This window comes from Cardiocondyla obscurior, linkage group LG09 (genome assembly GCF_019399895.1).
Source record: "Cardiocondyla obscurior isolate alpha-2009 linkage group LG09, Cobs3.1, whole genome shotgun sequence".
NCBI classification, from domain to species: Eukaryota; Metazoa; Arthropoda; class Insecta; order Hymenoptera; family Formicidae; genus Cardiocondyla; species Cardiocondyla obscurior.
Genome location: NC_091872.1, coordinates 1,749,271 through 1,776,217, shown reverse-complemented (window position 1 = coordinate 1,776,217; position 26,947 = coordinate 1,749,271). Strand labels below are relative to the sequence as shown.

Here is a 26,947-nt window from a genome sequence, read left to right as displayed (position 1 = left end):
GAGGACTCTTCCCGAATTTTCATTTTTCTGAGATTCTAATCTCTCATTTGCAGAGCTTATTTTTCCACTTTTCCTGTCTCAAAATTATTGGGCACTCGCACTTCATCCCTTCTCTATTTTAAGTTTTTCGCCCTTAGTTTCTAGATTTTGGTGAGGAGTTCCCGAAATCCATTGGTTTTAAGGAAGTAATGTGCCTACGAAGCACCCCCGCTTCAACGAGTTACCCCTTCCGAGCCTTCCAGAATTTTTCTATCATTTCCATCGAAAGATGGTAGGGTAACTTTTATTGCCTTTGCCTGCGTCACATACTCCGGTAATTTCGGGTCTCTCGCGCCCTTGGTTTTTCTAAAGCTCGGGATCGGTACGCAATTACAATTTTAAGAAAAAGTTATTTTCTTTTTCCTATGACAGACAGGTTATCAAAGTTGAAATATTTATGAGCTCTTAAATTTTGATTCTTTTGTGTTATGTCTAGACAAATTCTTTGTCTGACATCCGTTGGCGCCCGTTCGCAATTTGTTGTATGTTTTTTATGCTTTCACGCAACAAATTGTCCCGGAATATGTGGACGTCTGTTGAATTATTTTCTGAAAGGCTCTGAAGTTCCTTTTTTTTATATTACAATGGACTACGGTCTACCTTCCCCTTAACTAAAATTTTAATATACGTCGAAAAAAAAAAGACGCGGAGTCGGAGACGTAACAATTGTTTAATTATAATTTCAATGCGAATATTTTTAGTTTTTAGTTTCTGTTCAAATATTTTTAGTTTAAATCAATAAACCTGTATACACGGTCACTGCGCGTTTAGAACATTTACTTCTGAAATATATATGATGTGCAAAGCACAAAGGAGATCGAATTCGCGATAAAAACAAAAAAAGTTTTTGTTATCCAGCACGAAAGCTCTGCTCCTTCGGTTTTCGGTCGAGCGTGGCACGCAACTTGATGTCGTTCGTATGCAACTAATTTCAAACGTCACTCGCACGCACTAATTAATTGTCGCTCGCACAGTCTCACACAATCGGTCTAACCGGTTGGATTTAAATAAAATCTCGTCAAATTCCGCTCGATTACATAATGTTTCGCAATAATTCTTTATACATGTACGAACTTAGGATCGCTGTGCTGCGGTTTCCAGCGCATTTCTTACCTATGCACGTTCGCTTCGATCAGAAAATTCGCGAAACGATTGATAGCAACATAGTTGAACTTGTCAGAAGACTATACAGAATAGCGAAAGAACGATCAGGTGCATTATCCTAAAATGAAAAACTATAAAAGTTTTCTCATTATTGTAGACTGTATTACAAGTTTGCTTATTTTTCACTTCTCATTTATCTCTCAGGTATATTATACGACACACACCGCAATAATGGTAAAAATAATAAAGCAATATAAGTTGAATGTAGAATCAATTTTCCTTTAAAGAAAGAAAATATTAACTGATATGAAAACAAAAATGAAAGATATTCTTTAAGGAGATCTTTAATGTGAAATAATGATTGAATTTTTAAATTAACCCAGAATGTGGTTTAAAAAAAAATAATTTTTCTTAAGTTTGAAATTTTCATGTGCGTTTTGTAATCTTTATTAAATATAAAGTTTATAAGTAAATATTTATTACAAGTATAGAAATTAAAAAGCATAATTTTTATGTATAATGACCAGTGTATATAAATTTTTTTATAATTTATGTTTCATATTCTTCCAATCGCTGCGATGTTCTCCTTTGCGAATAAATTCCATTCGAGGTTCGATATCAATATTTAAATAATCGTACACATCACCACGTTTTAATGGAGCCCATTTGATTGGAGTTAAATCTGTAATAGCAGGCGTTGGATCTCTGCAAATTAAATACAGATAAATATTAATATATAATTACAAAATTTTCTTAATGATTGGAAAATATTAATTATACCCTGTTTTGGCAAAATCTGTCCATATTTGCGTTAAGTAATCTATTACTTTAAAGTCTTCCGAATTAAAGTCAGGTGGTGGTACATTATTTTCTTTCATCATATAAGGATAAAATAAATAAAATATGTCCTCGTCATGAGACACTCCTATAAAGTAATTATATAATCGGTTAATTTTAAAAATAAAATTTTTATTCTAAAACAATGACTAATGTTCGGTACGGTTTTTAATTTTTTAAAATACTGTATGTAGCTCAGCTAGCTTATTAATGTTGAAATATAATACAGATGTATTAATATTGTTTAGAGAGTTTTATGAGATTTTAAATAGAATAATGATGTTACCTGGAAGCGTAACTCCGAATATTTTCTTTGCAATATAAGAGTCAGAATCATATGAAAATTTGTATAAATATGTTGGCGCTTCATCGGAATTTATTTGAACATCGGCCACTTCCATGTTACCGCGATAAAACAGAGCATCGCCAAGAAAATCAGCATAATCCATTAGAGTTTCTTCCGATATAGCTTTATCACGAAAATATAAAAATCGTAATTCTTCGACTGTGATCGGTATCTTTGGTAATGTAGCTAAAAGTCTAGGCGTTATAGTACTCTTAAAATCGGAATCAACTTTTTCAAGAGCTTCTTTGCTTATATCTGAAACAATAAAAAAATTTTTTTCTTATTTTCTAAGATTACACAAAGCGTCCGCGTGAATATTATTTTTGAACAAAATAATAATTTTAATGCATAAAATTCTTTGATCATTCGCGATTGATAAAAATTCGTAACTCGTTAACAATTTAATTTAGCATTAGTCACGAAATATTGGTTTAATACCGATAGTACACATACGACGTACAACAGACGCGCATAATATCAATTTGTATTCTCAGCAGACTGCATAGGTTACGTAGTATGAAAAGTCATACGCTACAGCTGCTAGAAATATATTTAGCAAATGCGTATGCAAATGCACTTACGCCCGAAGAGGTTGTTGCATATAAAAAAAGACCCTTCGCTACTGGTATTTCCTAAAAGAAATGGCACTTTAACTCCGCGATGCATTAACGTGAGTGGGTGTTCCGGAAAGAATAGATCTGGTGATTCGTAATCTAAAGTAGGCGTAAATATTACAATTTGGTTCAGAGGATCCTGAAAAAGGTTAAATATAAATTAACGAAAATATTTCATACCACCTGTTTTGTAATCGACTGCATTAGGGTGAAATATAATTTCACAAAATATTGAGATGCTTACTGTTTCTTTGGTAAAGTGTTTATATGTAGTTTCGACGAGTTTTTTCGCGTCAATTGTTTTAAGAAATTCGTAGGCAGTTTTAGGATCTGATGTAGTTCTCCCAAGTTTTTTGGCAAGTTGAAAACTTTTGTTCGTCGCTTCGTTTGTCCACTCATTGTCAGTAAAGGCCCACGGATTCGTGGCGACGCCACTTTGCGATAGCGCTTTATGAAATATACCTGTATAATGCAGTCAAGTTTAATTTAGAACAATTTAATTAATTGTTAGAAACTTTTTGCTATTACTTTTTTTTTTTTGATTGACTATCTAAGTCATTACTGTTTTAATCATTTTAAAATTTTATGCTGAGAAAAAATGGCTGATATAAGTTTTTTAATATTAATTTTTAAAAACTCTGCTAATTTATATCATTGTACATACGTACAAAAAGTATTCAGTACCTGTAGCTAACGGAGACAGAGTTAAATAATGAACGATAGCTCCACCAGCACTTTCACCAAAGATCGTGACGTTTTTTGGGTCACCACCAAATTGTGATATATTTCTCTGAACCCATCGTAATGCCATAACCACATCCTTTAGACCTTGATTACCTGTTGCCACTTTATCATTGAAATTCAAGAAGCCTAAAATAATGCATCTTTTACTCACAAATATGGTTATTTAAAATTCATGGTTATTATTCTGAAAACAAAAATTGTATGCAAGTGTTCAACATATTTGTATCGAACTATTATGCAACGTACCGAGAGCTCCTAATCTGTAATTTAACGTAACGAGTACTACGTCCTTCCGAACAATAAAGTCAGGACCATATATAGCAGCATCACCGGATCCCACGGAGAAACCGTCTCCGTGTATCCAAACCATAACTGCACGTTTTTTAATAATGTCTGGAGTATATACATTAAGATAGAGGCAATCTTCATCGCCTACTATTTTTTTTACCATTATATCAAATTGAACAGACATATTTCCATGTTTCGAGGCATTCTTGCCGCCAAGCCATGGTTCCGACGGTACCGGGTCCTGCAAATATATATCTTTTATTTAAAAATTATTCACGCTTACAAATACAGGCTGGCTAAGATGACATTTTTCGAAAAATTATTTCAGACAAAAAGGTACTTATTTTTCAATGGACGATATAAATCTGTAATATAAATAATATATATACTATAAATAACATTTAAATAATATTAGTCAAACTTACCTTAATTAACGGATCACTGCGGATCACTAACCTCACACGTCAAACTCATACGTCAATCAACAGAGTCGATAATATTATCAAACAGTCGATAAATCAATCCGCACCATCTAGCGACGCGAAAACGAAAGGGACATTTTTTGAGACGTAAAAATGACGATGGAGAATCTTAATAATTTTACTCTTGTAACCAAAATTAACATCGCGATATCTTTATTTATAGACCACGCAACGAAATAATAAAAAGACTTTGTTCCGTAGCGTCTTGAATATACAGGGTGTCCCACCCCATATTGACAAACTCTCAGAATTAGATAGGTCTCGTGGACACAAATTAATAAGTTCTTTGCCGTTTTGCAAAATTCACGATAGTTATTGAAAAAAAAATTTATTTGTCTAGCGCAAAAGCGACAAGGAAGCTACGCGTGAGTGAGCGCGACAGACGACGGCGCCATTCGTCTGTCGCGCTCACACGCCCGCAGCTTCCTTGTCGCTCTTAAGTTACACATTTTAATTATTTTTTCAATAATGGTTGAGAATTGTACAAAATGGCATAGAACTTATTGACTTGTATCTACGAGACCTATCTAACTCTGTGAGTTTGTCAAGATGGGGTGGGACACCCTGTATATATATTGTGACGTGGCGGCTCTCGCTGCTTCGTTGCAGCTCCCCGCGGCCGTCACAAAAGCGCCGAGAACTACCTGCGGGGGGAATTGTTGCGATAACGGCTTATCCGAAGCTCGCGCCAACCTATTAGTACCAATAGGGCCCTGTGAGGGCAGCGGCTCTCGCGGGAAATCGGCGGCGTGGCGCGCGGAAAAATCCGCGAGACGCGGGAGTGGGGATACGCCGGGCCTCGTGCCGAAAATTCGCGCGGTCCTGGCTCTTCCGTGTAGACCGGCGTGATAGACGAGCGATCGGCGAGAACCAGCGAGCGATAGCGAGAGTGAGCGAGGACGACCAGGGCGAGAGCGAGAGCGAGAACGAGAGCGAGAGCGAGAGAGAGGGCGAGAGTGCGAGAGAGAGAGCGAGGACGTCTCGAGAAGTCAGTGAGCGCTTATTCGGTGAGATTTTCCACCCGCATTGCGGAATTATTGTATTGTACCGCCCTTCGCCTCCCGGGGAGGCCAACGCGGACTTGGACGATACCCGGCCACATAAAACGGGCACGCGGGCCCTTTAGATTATTTTGGTGGATCCTTGTCGCGAGACAAGGACGTAACGTTAGCGAGTGGCAGCCGACGGGCGTCCAAGGGCCAGTGACTGGGCCCCGTGAGACCTACCGGGACGGTTCGTTTGCGTTGGTTAATTCGATTACACGTAAAGCTGTCGTCCGTCGCGTCCGCACGGAGAGCCCTCGGCAGCGGCCGAGGTCGGAAAAGAAATCACGCGGTCTCATTTACGACGGGCGATCATACGCGTGAGTTCTTGGGTGTCGTTGCGTCCCGCGAAAACCCGCCGCGTGTACGGGAGGCGCGTGGCCGGCACCAAAACAATCAGGTCCGGCGCTAGAGCTACGGGAGATATTCGTGGCGATCTAATAGCGGTTCGAACTAAAGCCTCGATCTAGGTGATCGCACATAGATCAAACCCGCGTACGATTATGAAAATTTTGTTATTTGTTTGTCACTCGTCATATTTGTCTCGTTCCGTTGCGTGTTAATAAACGGACTGAAAACTGTATTCGCTTTGTTCGCGTATCTATTATTTTGTGCCGTCGTTTCCGTTGGTCCGAGGAATTCCGCCCGTGATACCCCGCCCCTCTCCGTTTGGATGAGCTAGCCCCCGCGCGTGACGGCGATTCGAGTTCGGTATTAATTGTCGAGGAACGGATAACCGATCCGGGATATAAATCGGCGCGGCTGAGCACGCGCCTGGCGCCCAAAAATTGCATTCGTGTAGGATCCCGCCGTCCCGCGCCGGGATACGGCCGAGGCACCGCGACCCCTCCTCCCTCCCTTCCCCTCGTGTCACGACGGTGCACGGATTTTCGTCCGTGCACGGCCGTCTCTTTTTGATTGCGACTGTCTCCCTCGCGGACGAGGGAAGATGTCGTGACAATATATATGCGTATGCGTTGTCGTGCACGACCGATATAGACAAGTAAAACGACGCCGCACTTCTAAAGGTTCGCCGCTTAAGAAAGATATTTTGAATTTTACGAGTCGGCAAAGGCGCAAGATGTTATCTACGAGAGCCGCAAATTTCTTAAGCTTCAAATAAGTCGCCGATATCCAATCGAAAAGGATGTCGTGATATTATTTCGACCAATCACGGCGTTTTCCTCCCGGTTTCGCGTACCCGAAGCATAGCAACAGATTTTGAGAAGTCAGTCGAATGCGAGCTTCGAAGCGAACCAAGTCGAGCGAACATTTAAAAGGCGTGCGATATATGCGAAAGAAAGCGATCTTCCTGAGGCGACGTCGTAGGGTTTAACCACGACCCAGGAAGCCGTCATTTCGACGGAGATTTTGCCGCGACTCAGAAATTAAGTTTTCTCAGGCGTTGTCGTGTGCAGAGACCATAAGAAAACGACGAAGGTGCGCGTGTGCTGAACACATATAGTATTAGTGTATTTCTATATCAATAAAAGACAATGTGAATATTAACATTGACATTGAACCTATTGACATTGAACAAAACATTTTGGTGCCTCCTGTGAGGTCACGGCCTCTGACCTCGAAGACGGATCTCGCAATTGACAGTTTGTCCGTATACAGCACGACCAGAACGATTGTGGATCAATCAACACACCAAAGAGCGGGTGGAAAATCCTGGCATCGTCGGCACACGTCTTACAAAAAACAGGGCAGTGCTTTCATTTATTCCTTATTTTTTTATTCCATTATCCTTTTATTGATTTCAACCATGGCCGATAGGAGTAAGTAGGGAATAAACACGGGTTCTAACCCAGGAGTGTTGAGGGAGGCGAGGGGACGGGGAAAAAAATCCGCGATGAGAGAAGCGCGGGGAGAGGTAGCCGTAGGTGGGAAGAGACGGGGGGTATGAATGGGTGACAGATACCCCCCTCCCCGTCTCTTCCCACCTACGGCTACCTCTCCCCGCGCTCCTCTCATCGCGGATTTTTTTCCCCGTCCCCTCGCCTCCCTCAACGCTCCTGAGTTAGAACCCGTGTTTATTCCCCCTCACAACACCCCGCGCTAGCAACAACCGTTAATATATTACAAATACAATAAAAAATTACGTTTTTTAATTTTCTTGCATTCTTTTTATCGGCAACAATTTGCTGTCCGCCAAAACGGATTGTTTTATGTGGGTGCACAAGTTTATCTGCTTATCAAGTACATATATGCGCTTGTCACTCACGGGATTTTCAGGAATTGAACGAAGAGTTCTGTTTAATATTAATATTCCACCACGGCTGCTTTCACGACATAAGCGATTGTCTAAATATAAGCTAAATTGAGCTAAACTGTGATTTTGGTGTGTACCACACCACACACCACCTGTACTGAATGGGGTACGATCCCCCAACTCGCGACGCGCAAGAATATGCAGTAGCGACGAACACTTTTCCATTTGAGAGAAAATTAGACGTTACACTTGAAAAAATCAGCATACGACTGACAGGCTACAGCTGTGAGCTCACTGCCGACAGTCAGAAAGTAAAACGAAAGCATTTTTTTATCAACAGCAATTCCGAAGGTGTGACATATACTCATGCGAATCTTTTTACAGCGTTTAGCACGTTTGAAACTTAAGATGCATTTTATCATGCAATGAGAGATTAAGAAATTATTTCATTTAAAAGATGTATCTCGAAAAAATGCGACATATACTTATGCAAATTTTTCTTATAGCTACACGTTTAAAACTCAAGATGCATTCTTGCACATAATGTGAAATTATTTTTATATTAAAAATATAAATTTGCAAATATTTTTTTTCTTATAAACAATATATTTAATATAAACATTTTTGAAATATAATATAAACATTTAAAACATATACTCATGCAAATCTTTCTTTGAAAATAAGAGCATTACAGACTGTCAGAAAGAAAACGAAAGCATTTTTTATCATCTACTATCTTAAGGTGTGTGTGACATATACCCGTGCGAATCATTTAAAAAATGCTGTCAAATCGACATGTGTTAAAAAATGCATCAATATGCAAAATGTATATATATAAGAGAGGCTGTGAGATGAAAATCTATTCAGTCGTGAAGCATTTGAGTTTTTGTGAGCCAATTTTTATTATAAAAGTTTTTGTTTAAAAATGGATTCTATTTATAACGATTGTATAGAAAATCACATTGTTCAGAAAGGAAAATAATAACCGTCGCTGTCACCGCTTAGTGAGTCGATGTCGCGGGGATCACGCCGCGCCCGCGTGCCGAACAGCTGCACTGAGAAAAAAATTTAGTTAAAAAAGGTAAAATTTATTTCACCTTACTAAATTATTTGTTTGCATACGTGCAAAAAAATATATTCCAAATTAGACAAAATAATTTGTTAACATTTTAAATAAAACATTTTTAAAGTAAAAAAAGTATGTATTTAATATAACCATTTGCGGTTAATACAATTAAATAAGGCTTTGATATATAAACATATTTGTTTAATTTGTAGATAGCGTCAGTTATCTTAAGAAACTATTAATTAAATAAACCAAACTCTTCTGTCTGAAACTAAAAGACTGCTTTAAAAAACAAAATATGAAGTTTAACGAAATACATATTTAGTTACATTAATTGATATTCAGTTGAAATTGATGATTGTGGAATTACGAAGCATCTAAAATTACGTTACTTTAATCGAACTTGTGATATGTGCAGCTAAATATAAAATTAAAACTACAAAATATTTATTTCTCTGAAGAAAATCTGTCGTTGATTTAATGAAAAATTTGGCGTCAATATTAGTTGATTTGATTCAGTAGACATTGTTAATAAATGCTGTATTCAAAATTTTAGTTATTTTATTAAACAACTTTTATTAAATCAAGAAAAATGTGTTTTATTAAAATTAAAACTTTATTCATACTCCAAATTGTATAGTTTTTCTACAATTCTGTTCATTTACAGTAACTAAATATTTATTATGTATAAAGTATATAATAAACTATAAGAGTAAACCAAATAAAGATTCTTTTATTAAGAATAAATTTTCTACAACATGAACAAAAGATTTAATTGTTGTATTTAGGCGGATACATTGGTTCTTAAAACATTTCATTAACAGACAAGAATATTTTATTGATTGAAGTCTAAATTCAAATAAATGAAAAGAATTTATGGTTCATGTATTGATGCAATTGTGTTTTTAACTAAAATATGTATGAAAATAATATCGGTAAAGTTTGTTATACTAAGAAAGTTGTTGAAAAAAATGTAATATAGGAATTGAATAATCCAAATATATAATTCAAAAAATTAAATAGTATATAAAGTTAACAAAATACTTTTGTTTCTTTTGTTAAAATATTTAGTTTATCTTACTCGACGTCCTTTCATTTGAACTAAATATTTATTTCACTGGAGCCTATTATATGGTTAATTTAACTTACAACTTTTTTGAATAATAAAGAAATTTATTTGCAAAAATATTTAGGTTTCCTGGGTTTTTGGAACAATTATATTGTAAAATTATGATTTCGAAATTAGAGCAAAAAAATAACTATACATTAAACTATTATATTAATGTATACTTATTTCTTTGTTCTAATTTCGAAATCATAATTTTACAATATAATTGTTCCAAAGGCCCAGGAAACCTAAATATTTTTGAAAATAAATTACTTTATTATTCTACATTCATTTTCCTACGTAATGATAAAAATGCACAGAATATCTTAGTATGTAATTATTATATTTATTACAAATAGTACAAAAGAGAGAACATCACGTACAATTATATAATTAATTAAATAAAATATAGTTTTTTTCATTTATGGCAATTATATTTTGTACGTTATACGAAGCCAAATCTTAAAACTTGATGACTTTCCAAACTTTTGTGTTTATTACTTCGTATGCGCAATAGTGTTTATTAGCACCTTTGGTAAATAATTCTCCATATACAAAAAATATTTGATCTGTCTTATCGATAATAAAATAACAAATTTTACCAAATACAATATTATCACTTAAACATATAGGTATGGCAGCGTCTTTATAATAAATTATTCCATTAAATTGTACCCAAGTATCAAGTATGTATTTGATTTGGATGCCTACCGGAATAACATGCTTAAAATTATAATAATCAGCGATATTATTTATTGATATCTTTAATGTAGGTCCCCAACTTAATCTTTTTGAGAATCCTTTTTCACTAAGAAATTTGTGACACAAAGAAAGCTGATGTTTCAATGCCAAAGTATAAGGAGAATTTGTACGCGACATTATAACTTTAGCATTGTTTTTGAATACCTTATGTTTAGCTTCAAATCGCATGCTCGATAAATGTTTAACTGGTCCTAATTGTTTGATAACACGGGGATAGTGCAGTAAAAAATGGTGTTTAGGTTTCAGCATTTCGTTAAAAACTCGTAAATACAATGAATGATGTTCAGTAATTAATGTTTCAAGCAATTCAATTGTTGCAGATGTGAACGTTGAATTCATTAAAATACAAATAATGTCATGGAGAGTCAGGAAAACTTCCCAAGCATTATGATTAACAGAAACTAAGTCACCGATAAGAACACCTAAATGTTGAACCAAAAACACCATTTCCGACGCAGAGATTATTAAATGTTGTGTTTTTAGAACATTGCTCGAAATTGCAATTGGTACATTTTTGGAAAAGTTTCGTCCACAATCAATATGTTGTAATCTACTATTTAAGATATCGAGAGAAAATAATTTTTCTTTACAAATAAAAATATGTAATAATTGTGCAATCTCATATCTACAGATACCCTCGAATATATCGTGCATTACATCAACAGTTGCATTTTCGATAATGTGAAAATTAGGTATTTCGTTAAAAACGCATTCTCCTTTAACGCCACTACAAGAATTAATACAATGTTGTTTGTAATTTGTAACGGTTCGTAGCAAATGCTGATCTTCTTTAATTTGATTTTTTTGTTTTTTGAGCAATACATACTCTGCACCAATTATGAGAGTTGAAGCTAGTATTAAATTCGAAAATTTCATTTATTGCCAAATTATCGCCAACAATACCTAATAAAGAAAAATAAATAGTTTGTTCTTGTCCATGTATATTTATTATAGATAATCCATTACTCGAGAGGTCAATAATTTGATCAATAACATTGCGAAAGATTTTAACATTACCAGCTCTTTTGTGATTCTCCGTGTTGTGTAATTGGGCAAGAAAAATATTATCCAAGGTACTGCTGTATTCATATGGAATACATGGTAGTAAGAAGTAGACAGCACCGAGCTTATGTATGTTAGCGCGAGAGCCGAGAGGGTTGTTTATTTCGAAATCGTCAAAATATAATAATAACGGTAAGACTAATTTTCCTTCGAATTTTAATTCAATTTTTTTCCACACTTCACTTTGATTATATGAAACTATCGCATCACTACGCTTGCATCCTCAATGTGCAGTAAAATATTAGATAATGTATCAGGCAATTCCAAAAATTTTTTAAGAACCTTTTTAATATTTATTACCTGAATTTGTATATTAGAAATCACAGCTTTCCGTTTTCCTTTGGTTACTCGAGAACTTAACAGTCCACAAATGTTTATTGAGTAGATGTATACTGAGCGGTTCTGGATCACTACGTGTTAGTGTATCCGTGTGATCTAGGGCGAGGGGTAATGACGTCACGCGGGGAGGGGGTTGTTAATCGTTCCCTCTCGCTCGCACTCGTTCGCGCCGCCCATCATCTCCTCTCGCTCGCACTCGTTGAACGCATGGAGCGGTTCTGGATCACTACGTGTTAGAGTATCCATGTGACCTAGGGCGAGGGGTGATAATGTCACGCGGGGAGGGGGGGTGTTAACGGTTCTGGGTCTGTGAGACCTAGGGCAAGGGGTAATGACGTCATGCGGGGAGGGGTGGTATTTATAAATCGCCCCTGTGTCGGCGATTCTAGGAACGAATTGTTTAGAAAATAATAACAACATCGAAACTCTGAAATGCAATATTATTTTTAAAAATGATAAGCGTGTCGTCGCGCAGCGGCATGTTTATGCGGCATCGCGACTTTCAAAGGAGTCGCGATTTTTTCAAAAGAGTCGCGATTTTTAAAAGGGTCGTGTGGCGTCGCGGCGGCAACGGGCGGCGACGGCGGCGGCAAGCGGCGGATCGCAAGGTATCGCGCCCAGCGTCCCTCTCGCTCGCACTCGTTCGCGCCGCCCATCGTCTCCTCTCGCTCGCACCCGTTGAACGCACAAGTGTCGCGCGCCCAGCGTTTTCTCTCGCTCGCACCCGTTGAACGCAAAGTATGGCGCGCTCATCGTTCCTCTCGCTCGCACTCGTTAAGCGCCGCCTATCGTTTATCAACGATTCTTTTATGCGCTTATACGATTCGAATGCGGGTGACGCTGTACACACCCCCCGGGTAATCGCTCCTCCTTATCTTATTTCTTTCTCTCTCAGATACATACGTTACATACGAACAAGGCGGATTCACGAGGTGGACTTACGCCTCACAATTATAAGAAGATGAAGGATGGAATAGAAATAATTAAAAATGTTACATAAAGACTACAAAGTATATATTTTCTAAATATGCGATACAATATATTTCATTATACTTTTTTCTTACACATTTATTATAATCGCAAGCATTTCACAATCTATAATTTGTTGTTCGTCGAAGGAATCGCTGCTGCGTACAGCGCTCACCGCTTCGGTACGACTTCTTGATGCGGAAGCGATTTTACAAAATTGCTCGTATTTGTCGTCGATCTTCGGTAGGGCTTTGGTGAGTACGTTGAATTTCAAAGCGACGCAATCATCAAAATCCAACATTCGCGTGAACGTAGCCTCGGTCATAGCCATACGTGCGTCGAGAGATTCAAGTCGCACAAGTTTCATTTCGTTCATATAACATATTCGCACTGTGAGCGAACCTATGTTCAAACAGTCGTATGGTTGCTTCGGTCGATCGCGAAGCATATTCTGAATTGTCCATCGATGCTCGCAGAGTTCCTTCCAGGTGTCAAGCAACATCGACAATTCATCTCCTCGATTATCGCCTACGATGATCTCCACAAAACTACGCGGACCAACGTTCACGCCGATCTCGAGATATTTGTATCCCGTGCGGGTCAGCGGGTATCGCCTGCATAGTAAGCGCGTCACGTATCGTTTCGGTGGATCGCTGGAAATTAAATAAGAACAATCGTGAATATTAATATATTAATTTTAAAGTAAATAATTTTTATAATAAAAAATACTTACTCGTGAGATGAGGAGGGTTCATTACCGCAATCAATTCGACGCACTTTGTAGCAATTTCTCTCGGTGTAATACATTGTCGTATTCGTAATCGTAGACGTAATCGTAGACGTTGTCGTAATCGTTGCTGCTGTTGCGGCCAAAGCGAAAAATGTACTGATCGCACGATCAGAGGGTACCTCGAGTCGAGGACGGTTGTAAAAATCCCCTCTTTCATTATTTAAAATTTTGCATAGAGTGGGGTAATATAAAACGCAGTTAGACAAATTATCGGAGAGGGTAATTAAGAGAAAGTGATTGGTAGAAGGTAATTGAGAGAGGGTAATTAGGAGAGGGGTAAAATAATCCAAAGGCGCAGAAGTATAAGTATGAAAAAAAAGTTTATTCAAAAATTATACATTATCATCATTTTGACGGTTACGCCACCAATTGTACAATTTAAATACATTTTGCACGGCGCAATTTTTGGAATGTCTCCTACAGCGGAAAGTATTCGAATCGTTTAAATCGCTAAGTGATTCAACATGTTCGAAATCATCTTCGATGTTTCTGACGATCAGATTGTCCGTGTAGAATTTGTGACCATCGTCATAGTCGTCGCCGTAGTAATCCTCTTCAAGCATATCTCGCAGCCAATCGCGTTTCTCGAGTCCTTTGACGTATACGATGGCGTGATCGTAGCAATCTTCCTCGTTCTGTAGGGCCCTGATGATCTGGCGTTTAGCCTGATTGTACGGAACGTCCCCGTCTTCCCACGCTATACCGTGATGATTTCGTACCAACCAGGTAACGAGGCGTCTGTCGTCTCGCGATACAACACCCCATGGCATAGGCTTTGCAAAGACGTAATGCGCAAGAACGGTACCACCTCGCAGCACCGCCGCTTCCTTCACGACGAAACGTCGTCCGATGGGATATCCTTGGAGATCGACGAACGTTGGCGTGGACATGATGATGATGATGATGATGATAACGATGCGACTCGATCGGAGGAAATTTCGTTACTGAACACGCGCGAGCGTATTCGTCAATCTTTTAATTTTATCCCCTCTTTTCCAAATTGTATTACTTTTTTAAATGCTTCGAGACAAAATCCGTCACGCGTTCCTGAAGTCGTTCGCTTCGCGACTTCTTATCCGTTTGCGTGGCTACGTCAACCACTGTGTTTCCCGTGGATGTCACTCGATACGTCATTCCTCTGTTCAATAAGTGATCCGTCGGTCTAGGATCCGTTTGCGTAGCTTTATTTTCCTTCATGCGACTCGCGTTCTCGCACCAACAAGACGGTTGATACTTTGATGGTTTCATGACGACGATGACAATCTCTCTCTCTATCGACGTTACGCATACGACGGAATGGAAGTGAATACGCAACGTTCGTCGATTCACCGCTTTACATACACACGTCGAAGATCATTTCTACGTGATTTTACGTACAACGTTGGTCAACGGATTGTATTGAACCAAACGATCGTGTATGATGAGACAGTAAGCCGTGGTATTTGGCGCTACATTGTCCTTGCATTCAAACTATAATCTCACGTCCACGGTAGCGGTTTTAACCGACTCGTTATGACGCGAGCAGTCGATGATGACAAACGGACCGTTGAGCAGAAACGACGTGACGGTGAGATTCGGTTCGAGATACTCGTAGCCGTAGTATTCTTTGCAAAAACGCGCGTACGCGTCGTAGAGAATCGCGTATCTACGTTTGCCAAAGTCGAGGTTCATATCGTCGTACAGGTAGCACTATGAATTGAGATAGAGCTTCACGTTGGTCAGTTTGCAATTGTCGAAACGACTGTTGTCTTCAGACATAACGTTTTTTCGACCCGTCTGCAGAGCAAAGATAATGTATCGAGGTTTCTCGAGTTGCGTGGCGGTCTTGATGGCCCATGAGTGTTTGGTCGTGAGTTGCAGTAGCGGAAACTCGTACAGATCCCATGAGCGAAAACCCATACTGACGAATCGGCCGCTCTCCAAGGTGCGCAACATCGCCAATTTCTTTACTTCGTTCAAAAGTACATGAGGCATACGCCATTGTATCTTCAGCAAGTCAACTTTAGGCTCGAGCGCGGAACTGCCCACTAGACAGTTGTTGTCGTTGCGCGCTCGTATAAGAATCAATTCGTGACGAGCATTGATCACGACGCGCCTATAGTCTTCGCAAAATCCTAGCAGCATTTTGAGCGGTACGCAGAAATTGAAGTAACCGTTCGCATTGATCGTGGGACCGAGCTATCCCGCGTTCCGCAGAATCACGCTCCTGTCGGATGAAACGGTCGCGTAATTTTTCAGCGTGCTGGTTACGCCAACGTTTCTGTTACGATCGATCTCCACACCGTCGAGCTCGTATCGTATCTCATCGAACATGAAGGCGATACAGTTGTCCCCGAGGATCACGTCGGCTCCCGCAACCACCTTGCCCTTCGTTAATTTTCCCTCGATGTAGAGAAAACTCTCGTGCGGCAGCGTGTACAGATCTTGTTGCTGTATCGGTATTCTTATCTCATCGCTGTATCCGAACGTCGTATTGGCAAACGGATTGTATGCGTGAGTCTCAATCTTGACGATTCGATCGTCGAAGACCGGTTCGTCTTGGATATTCAGAATGTCGGCCATCGTTTAAATAAAATTATTTCGCACAGCGAATCCGAGCGATCTCAGAAATTCAACGTTTGTTTCGGTTAGTCTTCTTCTTCTTATCCTTCCAACGCTATTTACAGCGATATGTTGTCGCGGTTCAGGCTGTTGAATCGTACCAGTACCGAAACTGATCGTCGTAACGCGTCTTGTTTCGTTCGGTATTAACATGCCACGTTATCGTTGTCGTTGTCGTTGTAGTCGCACGTGCAATCTGATGGTGATCTCCTCTCCGCGAAAGTCGAGCGGTCGTCCGTTTTGGTTGGTGACGCGTATCGTGAGATCCGTAACGTATCGCACGATGATCGGTAGGTAAATGACCTGTGTGGGCGTTTCCGTGATCTTATATCCCGGTGGCACTTTCGGTGAAAATTCATGAATCGTGTGCACGCGTTCATCGTTGCAGTATGCGCCCGCGGTTACGTTACATTCGATGCGAATAATATTCAGATTGATTATATTGATCGGTAAGTCGGACTCGTGCCACTTTCGCGGTTGCAGTACGCGATGCGGTAAGAATCCGAGAAGCGGTCCCAACGAGTTTGGTTTTGAAAAGTTCACTACGTACGCGGATTTGATCTCGCTTTTCATAGTGTTGAAGTTGGCGCGAATCGCTATCGAGAAATCATCATTCTTCTCATTCTTCTCATTCTTCTCGCTCTTCTCATTACGATTTCCATCGACGGTGTCGCGTTGTCGCGGCATCGCGTGTTTCAAAAATTTGTCTATGGCCTGTATCTCGTACGATCCCTCGGGAATCGTAATTTCTTTACCGTTCGTGCCATAGTAAAATTTGTTGTTCGTAGAATCGACGTTCGGTATGGTGTTGTAAGTCGCAAAGTCCGTGAGCCCGAGCTCGTAATCACCGTCACTGAGATCCAACGCCGGTGAGTAGCTCGAATGGAGAACACTGCTCCTACCGGTTAACGTGAGCGTGATCGACATGTTTGAAGTGATACTGAGGCAAAGTGCGTCGCGACGTCAGTTTTTAAACGTAATCGCGTCGATTGTACTTAAAAAACGTAAACACAGCTGTCCGCAGATACTCTGATCGTACGTTTGATAAGATCGTCGATTGTACTCTATCGATGAGACGTTGACTCCGAGATATCGCACCAATTCCACAGGCGGTCGGAGATTACCGAAGCCGTCAAAGTACGCGACGCGATCTCCTCTTTTGGCGTACGCTACCCAGTGAGTCCCCGGACCCGTCACGTTATTCAGGTTCACGATACCGCTCTCGTTTGTACGTGCGCCACTCGTAGGTAGGGCGTCGCGCATAAATACACCTCTGAAATAAGGAACGCGCATACGTCTGGCCAGATGATTTAATTGCACGTTCGTAGTAGCACCCGTGGGCATTTTTAACGTCTTCTCGACGTTTTTTTTTCTTCCTCTCTTCGCAACAGTCGTACCTCTGCCGTACCTGTACGGCTTGAGAGAGAGGCCCCGTCCACCGTTGTACGGGGCCAGATGTACGCCGGATCCACCGGCTGCTGCGCGCGCAGCTCTTCTCTCATTTACAGCTCTCGCTATACTCGCAGCTCCACCGACAAGCGATCCGACTGCGCCGAGAATCGGAATAATCGGCAGCATGCCGCCGCGCTTTGCTGTTGGAAGCATGCGTTTTTTGCGAATCGTACTTCTCCGCCTCTTCGTAATCGTTCTGTTTCTCACAGTCCTCAACCTTTTCCTAGTCGTAGTAGACATACCCATGCCAATTTTCGTTTTAGCTTTCATCGCAGCCCACACGGCTGCTGCGGCGGCTCTCTCACGTAAGCCTGAATCTCTCGCTATAACGCGTTTTCCCGCTCTCTTGGCGAGTTCTCTGTCCGCTGCGTGTCTGTCCGTGAGATCGTTGCTTCGCGCGTACGCCAAGTCGTGCTCGCGACACGCTTCGTCCAACGGATTGATGCCTCGATCACCTCTCGCTATGCGTTCCTTCAATCGAGTTCCCGGGCCACAAAATTGATCGAATTTTTTATCTGAAAAAGATAAGCTAACGGTTTTTACTAACGGTTTTTTTAATATTAGCAAATGACTCAATATAATTTGTGAGAGGGTAAGAAATGAAATCACATGATTAATTGGTAGTAGGGGTAGGATATAATGCATTCGTTATACCTCTTTTGTCACAATGCGTGAATCTCATTAGTGATTGAGCGATCGACGACTATGTATGAAATGAACAACGAAGAAATCGAAGTTGATGAAGAAATCGAAGTTGATGAAGAAATCGAGATTCATCCCTTGTCGGAGGATAGTGCTTGCAACACCGACGACGATGAAATGGTTGAAAATACTACGCGGAAAACGATCAATTTGCAGAATTTAAGCGCGATTACTCCGCGTACGAAATTTTGCGCTATATATTTTTATTACGGTGACGAGCGAGAATACAACGTGTGCGCTTCTTGTTTGATATCGATGCAATACGATTTATATGACCCCATCTTCAAGATTCGCAAACACGTTGTAGGATCCTATGACAGCCTCTACGGTACGTGGTGCTCGAATTGCAAAGCCGCAACGTTTGTTATAATCTCGTGTGATATGTGCCCGGTGTGCACAACTGCGTGAGCGAGCAATGTACTTCGATTCTACATTCGCGTTAATTGCTAATGTAGGTTTTTTTATTTTGTTGTATTTATCGCTAATGTTGTCTTACTTATGTCGTTGTTTTTTGTTGTATTTATCGCTAATGTTGTTGTTTTGTTGTATTTATTGTTAATGCCGTATTTGTCGTTAATATCGTTGTCTTTGTCGTACTTATTGCTACTGTTGTTGTCTTTCAACTTTTGAGTGCGCGAGACGTATGATAAACATAAAAATGGATCGAAGTCTCCTCGAAGAAGAAGAGCGTCAACTCCTGTTGCAGGCTAACACCGTGACTACCTTGGTAGAATTTTTCACTTGGGCTGAAAGATGCGACGAGCTAGTAAATCAGCTCGAGGAACGTAGCCGCGCTAAGCGAGCGCGCGTATCCGTCGGGTGCGCGCAATCCACGGTGGCGAGTATCGCGCGACTCCTGGGTGCCAAGAAACATTTATACGAACGTTACGTGCACCAGGGTGGTGAGTACGCGAGCACTAGTGCTGCCGACGGTGATGGTGACAAAACGACTAATGAACTCGATTGGCGTGAGATCGAGACCGCGTTCAAAAGTCGTATCGCAACGGGTGTGGTGATAAACACAAACTATATCGAGCCGCTGCGATTCCTGGAGGATGCCGGTAACGTGGTGTACGAGCACATACGAGACATCATGCTTAAAAACAATTGTGTAAAAGTGAATACTGCGTTCAACGGTGAGTTTACGGCCGGGGACAAACGCGCCAACAAAAGTATAACCGCGAAAAACTGTGAGATTTTTCAAGAAACGGATGTGCGCGAGTGGTACCGGCTACACGTTGTCGAACCCACGCTGGCTTCTCTCGAGGAGTTTCAGGAGCGTGACAGCGGATGGGCGTTGTCGCGAATTTTGAATTTGATAATCAACGTAAATAAGTACAATCCGATGCGCGTGGGATGCTACGTTACATTGCCACGGAAGTTAGCCGCTAAAAAAGCAGTGATATGTGTAAAGTCGATGGACGATAAGTGTCTCGCGTGGTCGGTAGTGGCGGCTCTGTATCCCGCGAAGCAGAACGTGAATCGGGAATCGTCGTACCCGCATTACACAACGGTGTTGAACGTCGAGGGTGTACAGTTTCCCGCGACTCTTAAAGACGTTGCGAGACTCGAACGATTAAACGATATCTCGATCAATGTGTACGCCACTGAGAGATGTGGAAAAGAAATTAACGTTCTACCTGTACACCTCACTAACGAGAAGAAAGAGAAACATGTAAATTTATTGTACGTACAACGCGACGACGACGACAACGATGAACAGGAAGTAGGACACTTTGCATGTATCAGTGATCTGTCACGTCTCATCAGCTCACAACTAAGCGGACGCGAGCATCGTAAATATATTTGTGATCGGTACGTATAGTTTTGAATATTTTATTTGATTTTTTTTTAAATATATTAAAAAAAAAATTTTATTTTAGGTGTCTTCATTACTTTAATTCGAGCGAGAAATTTAAGATTCATATCGTGGATTGTGGAACTTTAAACAACTGCGCTATACGACTACCTAGCGAGGATGACAAATGGCTCAGCTTTTCCAACCACTACAACAAGGAACGCGTACCATTCATCGTATACGCCGATCTGGAGTGCGTGTTGCGAAAGATCGATCCACCATCGTCGCCGGAGCAAACGACGTTTAACTACCAACGTCATGAAGTATTCAGCGTGGGATACTACGTGCGATGCTCGTTCGACGAGTCGCTGTCAAGATATGAATATCATCGCGGACTCGATTGCATCGAGTGGTTCGTTGAGCAGTTAGTGAAACTGGCTCATCGCGTAAAAATTATAATATTGAAAACCATCCCGATGGAGACTTTGTCGAATATGCAGCGCGAGGAGCATGAGAACGCGACAGTATGCCACGTGTGTGAAAGTCCGTTTGCGGTGGACGAGAAGCGTGTGCGCGATCATTGCCATATGACCGGTCGGTATAGAGGTCCCGCGCACTCAAAATGTAACTTGCAATACCGCGACACGCGTTACATCCCCGTCGTGTTTCATAATTTGTCAGGCTACGACGCACACTTTGTCATAAAGGAAATCACCACGGCGTATGAGGGTAAAGTCGATTTGTTGCCGATAACGAAGAAGAAATACATCTCTTTTACAAAACATGTAAACGATACAGCTAAGGGACAGGACTTGCGAACTGCGATAAAATTGCGCTTTATAGATTCGTACAAATTTTTGAACGCTAGCCTCGACAAATTATCGTCTTTACTCATTAAAGATAAAATGCGAATCTTGCGCGGTGAATTTGCAAAACTTTCAGAGGAAAATTTCAATCTCTTGACACGAAAAGGTATATTTCCGTACGAGTACGTCGACAGCGTCGAAAGATTTGATGAGTCGAGCCTACCGTCGCGCGAATCGTTCTTCAGCTCGCTGACCGGTGACACGGTGAGTGAGACAGATTACGCGCACGCCGAGACCGTATGGCAGCAATTCTCTATTCGAACTTTAGGCGAGTACAGCGATCTGTACCTCAAAACCGATGTATTGTTATTGGCTGACGTATTTGAAAATTTTCGCGATAGATGCGTCGAGAGTTACGGACTCGATCCCGCGCACTACTACACCTTGCCCGGTTTCACGTGGGACGCGATGCTCAAGCATACGCGTATTAAATTTGAACTGTTAACTGACATCGATATGGTGATGTTCGTCGAACGCGGTATACGCGGCGGTCTCAGTCAATGCTCCAACAGATACGCGCGAGCTAATAACAGATACATGCGGTCGGGGTACGACTCGTTGAAACCTTCGTCGTACATCGTGTATTACGATGTAAACAACTTGTACGGTTGGGCTATGTGTCAGCCGTTACCGTACGCGGATTTTGAATGGGTCAACGACCAAGAACTCGCGAACCTCGACGTAGACGCGATCGCCGTGGACTCGCCCACGGGTTATATCCTTGAGGTGGATCTCGAGTATCCTGCAAGCGTGCACGACATGCACTCCGATCTGCCGTTCTGTCCAACACGAGAGAAACCACCGGGGGTGAAACATGATAAAAAACTTTTGGCTACGCTGTACGATAAGAAGCGATACGTCATACACTATCGCAATCTGCAGCTGTGCACGCGTCATGGTCTTCGCGTCACCAAGGTTTACCGCGCGCTGCGATTCACTCAGTCAGCATGGTTGCGCGATTACATCGAGCTCAACACGCGACATCGAACTCGCGCGACCAATGATTTCGAGAAAAATTTGTTTAAACTTATGAACAATGCGGTGTTTGGTAAAACGATGGAGAACGTACGAAATCGCGTCGACGTTCGATTGCTCTCGCAGTGGGACGGTCGGTACGGTGTGGAAGCGATGATCGCCAAACCTAATTTTCACAGCAGAAGTGTATTCGCGGAAAATTTGGTGGCTGTGGAATTGCGTAAACTCGAGGTAAAATTCGCTAAGCCGATATACGTTGGTATGTCCATACTGACATATCTAAGGTGTGTTTGTACGAGTTTCATCACGAGTACATGTTACCAACTTTTGGAGACAAATGTAGCGTCATGTATACCGACACGGACAGTCTCGTGTACAGCGTCCAGTGTGACGATGTATACGAGATGATGAAGCGTGATATCGCTCGGTTCGACACGAGCGACTATCCACCTGATAACGCGTACGGTATGCCTCTCGCGAACAAAAAATACCAGGTTTAATGAAGGATGAGTGCAACGGTGCGATTGTTACAGAATTTGTAGGACTCAGAGCGAAAATGTACGCGATCAAGGTGGACGGTAAAAGTGACACTAAAAAAGCAAAAGGTGTAAAGAGTGGAGTCGTGGCGCGAACTATAACGTTTGACGATTATGTCAAGTGTCTCGAGAATGAGATTGCTATGACTCGCGACCAATCGTGCGTAAGATCGAAATTGCATCAAGTGTACACCGTATCCGAGACAAAGATCGCTTTGAGTCCGTATGATGACAAGCGATATCTCGTGCCAGACTCGACCAACACCTTACCATGGGGTCATTATCGCATACCTCTATAATTATATATGTATTACAGATGTATCAAATGTATTATAGATTGCGTTAATGTATTATAGATTGCGTTAATGTATACAGTACACATGTATGTAGTATACAGTACACATGTACGCAGTATGCAGTACACATGTACGCAGTATGCAGTACACATGTACGCAGTACACATGTACGCAGTATGCAGTATGTAGTATGCAGTATGTAGTATGCAGTATGCAGTATGTAGTATGCAGTTTTATATTTTATTATTTTAAATACATCGAATCGCATATAAATGTGTAAAATAATAAGGATATACATCTATGCAGTATATAGTTTTATTTTTTAAATACATTGAATCGCATATACATGTGTAAAAATAAAAAAACTTTATTAAACGATGCTGTTTTTGTCGATCCATGAATTGTGTGATCCATCAAATCCCAACCATTTCACGTAGACCTTGTCACCCTTCTTACGCAGAACCTTCTCCACCAGATATACGTCCGGATGTGTCGCGCGGTGCAACTCATGCTCGTAGAACGCTCCGGCTATCGCCTCACCGCGATAATCCTCGAGCAGATAGGTTGCTGGATTGGTTTGCTGCACCTTGACGATCGTGAAAACCTCGGTGGTCCAATTTGGAGTGTATCCCTTTTCGAAAATCATTTTAAACTTGCTCACGCGTACTTTATCACCGACCCTGAATTTGGCCGGAGCGGCTATCTTTATCGCGCTGTACACGGTGTCAAGAAGTTTCTTGGCGATCTCAGGTGTCACGTCGATGGGCCGCATGCCGATCGTTCGATGCTTGCGCCTATTATACTCGTCTACGAGACGCGGTAGCGCGTCGCACCACTCGTAATTGCCGTTGAGCGTAAACATCTTCCACATAATGTTTTTGAGTGTGCGATTGAATCGCTCAACTACTGACGCCTTTAACACCGAGTACGTTGAGTAATGATTGACACCGCGTTTCGTGAAGAGCCGTTGTACGTCGGTGTTGTAAAACTCTTTTCCCATATCGGTTTGTAAATTTTTCGGACATCGCCCGCTCTTTCGCATCAACTCCGCTAAAGCGTCAGCCGTTTCGCTGCCGCCTTTATTCTTCAGCGGTATTGCCCACGCATACTTGCCGAGTACGTCGATGACGGTGAGAATGTAACGGTAACCTCGGTTGAAACGCGCGTACGGTTGCATCTCGACGATATCAGCCTGCCACAAATCGTCGTATCCCTTGACCACGACGCGTCTTCGCGGAAAGTTTCTTCTCGCCGGGGCGTGTAACTCGTCGACAAGTCGCCTCCTCTCAGGACCCGTGTCGTTAGACTTGCGTGATTTAGACATGATCAATCACGTCCCGCAGCACGCCGATTCTGTCGCTTGATTCCTTCAGTCGATTAATTTATAATCAAACCAGCCTCACGCAGTTCCTCGATAATTGACAGAATTTCATTGTCGTGAGCGTTGTGACCGGCTCGACGCGAAGCATCCAGCAATCTAAGACGATCCACGAGCTCGTTGGGATCGTCCCAGTGCACGTAGTCGATCGCGTGATCATTCAACGTCATGAGGTGAGGTAATCCTTTACCGGAACTTTTTCTTCTCGATTTCTTGGCCGAATCGCCCGACATCAGCGGTGCGATCACCTTCAAATACTTTGAGCCTCTGTTACCCATGACGCGACCGTCGTCGCTGAAATTTTTTTATGCGCGTTCGTCGATTCGAGTATGCTTTTGTAGTGACGTTTATCCGCCTCGGTGTAAGCAGTTACGTCGGGTACCTTCTTGAAAATCAACTCATACAGACCTTCCGTTCCAGGATATCTCTTACCAGCGATGATTATATCGTCGTTCTTATGGTCGAATTCAACGTGTTTGTTTCCGAGCATTACTTTGTTTGTGTCAAAGTATATACCGAAAACGTCGTCGATATTTATTCTTCTGTCACCGCTCGCCGCTTCAAGGTACATCGTTGCCAGCGATACGCTGGGTCGCGGTGTCGATACGCCAGGTCGCGGCGTCGATATGCCGGACCGCGGCGTTGATGTCCGGGGCCGTGGCGTCGACGGAGGTTCGGCGTTTTCGGTCGTAACGTATGAATCGACGGTCGTATCACCAAATGACGGATTAGCTACAATCGTATCACCCAACGTTGCCGATGACAACGAATCGTCAAACGTGACGTTTAAACGCCGTTCAGGTTTTGATGTCGACCACAATCGTCGCTCCAGTTTCGGCGTCAAACGCTCCGATTTTGACTCCATCTTCGGTACCGCGATACCGGATTCCTCGACGGTCTCAACCATCCGTTTTAGAGGTTCGACGATGGGCTTGAGACGCTTCTCCGACGCAATGTCGGCGTCGATCGTGTCGGTTTTTATGGCTCGATGTTTTCTGCGAATCGCCTCGCTCGTCTTCTCGATCTCCCGCGTAATCTTTTCACGCTCGCGCACGTCGTGGTTGTCATCTTTCCCCGTCATATCGATCAATCGATTGTATTCCCTCCGATCTGTTCTCGACAAAGCGTCTTCGATGACTGGATGTCGCGCGATTTCGACAACCTGTTAAATCAACTCGACGGTACCGCGAACACGTCGAATCCTCGCCTGTATCGCCCGTTGTCGAGCGGACTGTCCTTGTCGATCACCGCGAAACCGTGATCGCGTTGCCAGCATTCGCGACACAACACGCTGAACTCGTCGTACGACATGTCGGTGTTGACGTGATCGTTGTACACGTGTTTCAGATTTGTTCCATCCTGTTTGAACAAAATAAGCAGATTTGCGTTATCGCGTATTAGATGCTTGGGTATCCTCGCGTACGACTGACACAGATAAAAGCAGTCTACGTTCGAGTGACGACCCATCGCGAAGTACTCCTCACGGCGTCTTGCTTGTCGCACGCGATATCGTCGAAGATGAAAATCGAATGCGGAAGTGCCTCACTCGGTGGAACGACGTCGCTGTTGTTGGAAAACGTGAAATAGCCTATCTCGTCGATCGGTGTCAGCAGATGTTCCAAGTACTGATACTTGGGCTGTTGCAGCGATTTCGAGTACACGTACACGTTCTCGAAACGCAAACCGTGCGGACTTTCCAACAGACTGATCAGAACGTTCGTTTTGCCGCAGTTTGATGGACCGCACACGATCGCGCGCACGGTGTTTGGCAGCATCTCACCGTGCCTGCGTATTTTCTCTCCCTCGAGACTATCCATTAATCGTAATCTATCGTCACAATTCGCGACGCGTATCGTCTGCGGTTGTCGCACGAATCGCATCTTGTCCCCGCTGTACGGAGACAACCGCTCGCGCGCCTATTTATAGTCGCGCGAACCTGCGAATAGCTCATTAATCGATATGTATCTCGCGCTGAAACATCCTCTTGACGTGTTGAACTTAACCGCGGAACAGTTGAGCACCATACCAAAGGACGTGTTACTGCACGTTTGCGGTGATTACATTCATCACGTGTGGGACAAACTTCCCGCGCACTTGACGGAAGATCCGGAGGTTCGAACCTACCGCAGGTGCCTCGAGCATTACAATCAACCCTGGCAAGAAACGCACATCGACGGACCTGCTCCGTTAATCCGAGAGTGCGGCGAGTGTCAACGTCGTCTACCGATTCGTCGGAAGTAAAGTGCTGCGGCAAGGGTCTGTTGAATCGCGCGATAAACGCCCTTCCCTTCGAACTGCACATCCCCGGTTATCAATTTTGTGGCCCGGGAACTCGATTGAAGGAACGCATAGCGAGAGGTGATCGAGGCATCAATCCGTTGGACGAAGCGTGTCGCGAGCACGACTTGGCGTACGCGCGAAGCAACGATCTCACGGACAGACACGCAGCGGACAGAGAACTCGCCAAGAGAGCGGGAAAACGCGTTATAGCGAGAGATTCAGGCTTACGTGAGAGAGCCGCCGCAGCAGCCGTGT

At 42.2% G+C, this 26,947-nt stretch overlaps 2 protein-coding genes and 1 long non-coding RNA gene across 3 annotated transcripts; all 3 read right to left on the bottom strand.

The window, feature by feature from the left end:
- Positions 1 to 1,564: 1,564 nt before the first annotated feature.
- LOC139105304 (esterase E4-like) lies at positions 1,565 to 4,505 on the bottom strand. The gene is made up of 8 exons (XM_070661318.1): positions 4,398 to 4,505; positions 3,931 to 4,213; positions 3,589 to 3,810; positions 3,185 to 3,402; positions 2,908 to 3,079; positions 2,267 to 2,581; positions 1,924 to 2,068; positions 1,565 to 1,848 (listed from the first exon to the last, which is right to left on the bottom strand). Exons 2-8 carry the CDS (start codon positions 4,154 to 4,156, stop codon positions 1,686 to 1,688), a joined length of 1,461 nt encoding a protein of 486 aa, XP_070517419.1. The 5' UTR covers positions 4,157 to 4,213; positions 4,398 to 4,505; the 3' UTR covers positions 1,565 to 1,685.
- Positions 4,506 to 10,348: 5,843 nt separating this feature from the next.
- Positions 10,349 to 11,524, bottom strand: LOC139105303 (uncharacterized). The gene has a single exon (XM_070661317.1). The coding sequence runs from the start codon at positions 11,522 to 11,524 to the stop codon at positions 10,349 to 10,351; it is 1,176 nt and encodes a 391-aa protein (XP_070517418.1).
- A 1,522-nt stretch (positions 11,525 to 13,046) lies between these two features.
- LOC139105294 (uncharacterized) lies at positions 13,047 to 15,383 on the bottom strand. The gene is made up of 2 exons (XR_011546159.1): positions 13,752 to 15,383; positions 13,047 to 13,671 (listed from the first exon to the last, which is right to left on the bottom strand). It is a non-coding gene; the product is annotated as an uncharacterized lncRNA (long non-coding RNA).
- Positions 15,384 to 26,947: the final 11,564 nt, after the last annotated feature.